Genomic DNA, 5273 nt, shown 5'->3' on the forward strand with positions numbered 1-5273 from the left:
TTATTTTCAAATCCCCTCCTTTCCACTTGCTGGGCATGACCTGCCACTGCCAAGGCGAGGCTGCAGCAGCCCTGACTCCAGTATTTGCATTGGCCTTTTAGTGTCTCATTGACACACAAATGTAATAAAACCAAAGGAGAGCAGAGCCGGCCCTGCAGACTGCATCCCTCCACGCAAGTTGTCACTGGTTTCTGAAGCGTGCGGGAGCACATGCTGCTCACAACGGCAGAGCAAGACGTTCAGATCTCTTTTTAATAAAAATTGTATATTGCTCTTGAGATTTATGTTGTCATCAGGCATTCCCAGTAGGATTGTATTCTTGTATCATGCGCTTGCAGTGGGGCCAAAGGTGTCCAATTTATTACACGCATAATGAAGCGATAGTATTCTCTCTCTCATGATGCAGTAATCTGATTCCTGAGCAAATCCAGCCTTGTGGTTTATTGCAACAAGGGAATCAGATTATTCCCTTGTAAAAGCAGAGAGGCAGTGATACGGCTACTGTAATACCTGCTTAATGAATACAAAATTAATACCAGCTTCTTTCCCAACGTCTGCAGTGCACTCTAGGAATTTTCAGGAAGCTGAAGCTCATGCACCAGTCACTTAATTGGATCTATAAGATCATTTATTAATTGGGTCATTTATAGTGTCCTGGAGTGAAGTAGGGTTGTTGGAGTGAAGTAGGTGCTTTCTTTTAAGTAGCCATGTTTAGTCTTGGTATAAAATGCCATCTATCCTAACTCAAATGAATGGGAGGATAGGTATGGAGGCAGTAATGCCACTTAAGGCATCCTTGATTATTAAAATGGTTGTTTGGGTCATCACAGGCTTATTTTGTGTTCAAGGTCCTGATCTTGAATTTTGATATCAAGATACAATCTCTACTTGATATCCTCACACCTGCTTTATGTAAAGTTAGGTAGATATCATTCCAAATATTTGGGGGTGCACCAATAAAGATATTTTGGGCCAATACCGATGGCCGATTATTAACAAACCACATCAGCCAATACTGATCCAATTACCGATATGCAGCCCGGCAGCTTGGAGAGCAGCATCTGGCTAGTAAGACAGTTGCGGGGGGGGACAGGAAGAGTGTGGTGAGCAGATTGAGGCCTCAAGGTGAGGGAGATGGGGAGCTGGGGCAGCCACTACTCAGCCAGGGTAGGGCACAAGACAGAGCCATGAGTGACTCATCAAGGGGGCATGGGGAGGGGGAGTGGCTCCCGCCACTGCATGCACCCCCAGGGGAAGCGTGGGGGGTGTGTGCCTCCTGGATTTATGTGCAGGGCAAGGGCAGGCTGCCTCTGTGCACTCAGGGCCAGGGACTGCACTGGGCTTTTCCTGGCAGGGGGTAGGGCTGGACCAGGGCTGTGCTTGAGGGGTGCTTGAGGTACACTGTGGCCCCTTGCCTCCCAGCGCTGTTGCCACCCAGCCCACGCTCAGCTCCAGGCCAGCCCTTGCCAGGAAGACCCTGACATAGCCCCACGTGCACTGTGGCAGCCTGCTCTCGCCCCAGGCACAGATTCCAGGGGCACACCCCCCCGTATGCTTCCTCTGGGGGTGCACGCAGTGGCGGGAGCCCCCCCATTTCTCCCAGACAAGCTGCTTGCACCCCGCCTCAGCTGGGCAGCACCTGAATCAGCCCCAGCTCCCCTCCTCCCTATTGCAGAGGCTTCAGTCTCCTCCCCCCCACACCTCTTCCCTCCTTCTTCCCCCCAACAAACTTATCAGCTAGATGCTGCTCTCCAAGCTGCGCTCCTTGATCTGCCCTCCAAGCTCTCCAGGCTGCACACATGCACACAGCATTTATTGGCGACATTATTGGCCATATCAGCCAAAAAAAGACAATTGCTGATAATGTCAAAGTTGTAAGGAGAACTTCCCATTTAAAAAGCCTTTGAGCTCCTTACCATAGCTCTTGATTTAATTTTTTTAACTAATTTCATTTAGGAGGAAATTATATTTTTGGTCTTTATTGCTCTCCACTGAGCAGATTTTGACCAACTGAGTCAACTGAAAGACTCCCATTGATTTCACTGGGAATTAGATCTGGTTCCATGCCTGGGCAAATCGGCCATTGCTATAAATAACAGATCTGAAGGAAGAGAACACAACACCCGAGGTTGATCTGCCATGCACATGTTCCAAAGGAATTCCACCCTTAGGACCGAACTGTTACCTACTGTTCAGCATCGGGCTAGGATTCTGGACTCCTACTGGATCTTATCTCTTAAATCTGATTCACTGATAATCTCGACAGGTCACATACTATCTTCCCTGTGATTTATTAATTTTTCTGCTGTATGTGCGGGCCGGCTCCCGGTCCCGCCCTCGCCGGGTGCGAGCCGGGCCCGTCTGTGTGCATGCGGGCTGTGGCCGGCAGCCCGGGCACGCGGGGCCGGAGAAAAGTCCCGGGGTGGAGTAGTACGCTCGAGCTAGAATCAGTCACGGAGGCGTAATGGTTGATTGAAAAGATTATTTACTTACACCCCAGGTGGTCGTGGTGTAGGCTGGTCAGCTTTCCAGGCTCAGCTCCGCTTGAGTTCTCGGTGGAGGACTCTAATAAACTCGGTTCCTTGACCCCGGAGTGAATCAGGCTCCGCTTCTAGGGTAGGGATTCGTCTGGACTGCGATTGGTGACGGGGAGAGGCTAGAGGCCGTCGGTGAGTGGTGCCCCGGAGTTTGCTAGGCTCCGGGGGTTCGGCAATTGGAGCCTCTATCGCCTTCTTAAGAAAGACGCGCTGGGTTCGAAAGGACCCGCAGCACTTAGAGATCCGTCTCTCCCTCCATCTCTCTCTCTCCGTCTTTCTCTCCAACTTGGGCGGAAACCACCCAAGCCTTTTGTACGGCTAGCAAGCCAATAGCTAGCCGCCACGTGTGCCTAAATTAAGACCGGCCAATAATGTGGCTCAAATCTCAATACAACTGGCGGGAACTCCTTTGCAGCGTGCATCACTGTAATGCAAGAGTAATGCACAATGCAAAGAAGGCTACAGAATGGCTGGAAACACTTCTGCACGCGGGTTCTCTATAACAACAGAACACCCCGTCGTGCAAAAGAGCTGCAATTCGGCGGGAACATAATTTAGCGGTGCGGAAGCGCACACAATCAAAAAACCCACAACTTTGGGTTGTGACACTGTAAAAAGGAGCTACCTGATAGAGCTGTAAATGTTTATTAACAGCTTCAGATGAAAAGTACCATTGCCCATGAGTGGACAGAATAATTAATTTCATGCAAGCAGTACCATTTTATTTACACCATGCAAAATTGCTGGTTTAGGACAAACAGCCTTTCTTCAAGAGCAACTTGGCAATGCTGACCTTGACTCTCCAGGATAAGTGAGTCAGAAGTTCTAACTCATTTTAAAAAATTAAATTCCATCTTAAATTCATTCATCACACGCTGTTTTTCACATTTTGAAACAAAATGAAAAAGCATTTAGAAAGTAATATTTATGTGACTCTATTCAGAAAAATAGCGACAAAATCTTTATTGGAATGTGAAGGGGTGTTTTCTTTTGTTTGTTTTTTTCTTTGTAGAGTATGAAGCAGAGCAGCCTGCTTTTCCAGGTCTTTCTGAAGCAAAACGAGACTCTGTGAGTATGACTTGAGAGAGAAATCCATCCAGGGAACACTTTAAAGGTTTATTGATTTTCAGTGGTAAAGAAAAAGCATTTGTAAAGTATCCCTGAATTAATTACATGAATATGAAACAATATTCTGCAAAAAACTGTTGTTAATCATCAAACCTAATATTCCACAGATTGCTGCATTTCTTTAATGAGACTCTAGTAAGGTTGCTAGGCCTCAAATTAGCTTACCAGCTGTGTTTTGGTTGTCATGTTGTGCTGTCCCTTTGCTCTGTATGTCTGTTTCATTCGTATGAATTGGCAGGATACTGAAATATGCAAGCGTTTTATTTACTAAACTCTTCCCATCAGGCAATGGCCTGTGATATACAAGAAAGAAGCAGGCAGGCAGAGTAAAGGAACAATGCCCTGTTTACACATATGTGCTGAAATTGCCTCTCCCAGCATCCTGCTCTTGCAAAGATATTAGTGTGGACCTTTGGGACACCACCTGATGGTGAGTTTAGAATATCCTGCACTGGGAGTGGACACCCTCATGGTGGGGAGTCCATTGATTCTAGTGCTCTGTTCATTTAAAAAACTTTGGATCAGATCCAGAACTAATTTAAGAGAGTGCAACTCTGCAGAAGTCAGTGGTGCAACACGTGGATAAGCTGGTTTCAAGCCAAACATTGTAAGATTTTGTTGTTGACTTTGGCAGTGGTTATAATTAAAAAAAAACAAAAAACTTGTGTCTCCGAATGAATAATGAGATAAATTAAGACAGACCTCTGATAAAAAGCCCACTGCATGCAAGGTACCAAAGTAGGTGCATAAAATTAACTTAAAACTGAGGTTTGATCAGCCTAAATTAAATGCTTTTTAAATTCAAATGAAGCATTTTGGAATTGTCTTAATCTACTATGCATCAGTTAGCCTAGTTTGTTTCTTTACAGGAACTAGCATTTTACAGGGTAATTTTTTAATAGCTTCTCTATGCTAACCTGGATAGCACATTTGTTGCCCTAAGGGAAAATGAAACCATTATTTTCTGTTAATTTTATGTAAATAGAATGGAAAACTGATGATGGTGCTGTTAGTTGGGGCATAATATATCAATCCATTTCAGTTTCCCTGAACTTGTACTTATGAACATAGTGGAATGACATTCATTTATATGTTAATGAAGCTCTGCTAATTTCTCAATTAGAACCTTGCATGAATTAACAAAAAGGTCTATGCTTGTTTTAGCAACATGCAGCATATCATGTGTATTGGGAATCTGGTCCTACTATTCAGTAAATGAGAAGCATGCTCAGAAAACCCAACAAAATTTGGATATACAGTTGGTTGTTCAGTAGAACAAATGTAAATAGCAAATTGTAATGGTAATGCAGTTTAGATAGCAGCGCGGGGGCAAAATTAGACCCCTGGATATCCAGGGGTCAAAAAAGACCATGGGGGGAAAAAGCAGGGTAGGGACCGTGCCCTGAGGCAACTGGTGGCTTGGTCTTCCACAGTAGACGCTCTGGTAGCCAGCCAGAGCATCTCTATGGCTGGCCCTCACCCTGGTGCTGAAGCACACTGCCTGCCCATGCAGGGCAGACAGCATGCCAGCTGCAGGGAGCTGAACGTGGGCTCCATGCCAGTAAGTGTGGGGGAGGGAGGGGGCTGGAGGAGGGGGGAGGGAACCAT

At 46.0% G+C, this 5273-nt stretch overlaps 1 protein-coding gene across 1 annotated transcript in view; it reads left to right on the forward strand.

Annotated features, from left to right (window-relative positions):
- IQCK (IQ motif containing K) overlaps nt 1-5273 on the forward strand; it is a 98662-nt gene that overhangs the window by 1277 nt on the left and 92112 nt on the right. The window contains exon 2 of the mRNA XM_025206995.1: nt 3489-3605. Within this exon, the coding sequence (XP_025062780.1) occupies nt 3489-3605 (117 nt within the window). The remainder of the gene's footprint in view (nt 1-3488; nt 3606-5273) is intronic.

The sequence above is a fragment of the Alligator sinensis genome, unplaced genomic scaffold (genome assembly GCF_000455745.1).
Source record: "Alligator sinensis unplaced genomic scaffold, ASM45574v1 scaffold330_1, whole genome shotgun sequence".
Classification (NCBI taxonomy): Eukaryota; Metazoa; Chordata; order Crocodylia; family Alligatoridae; genus Alligator; species Alligator sinensis.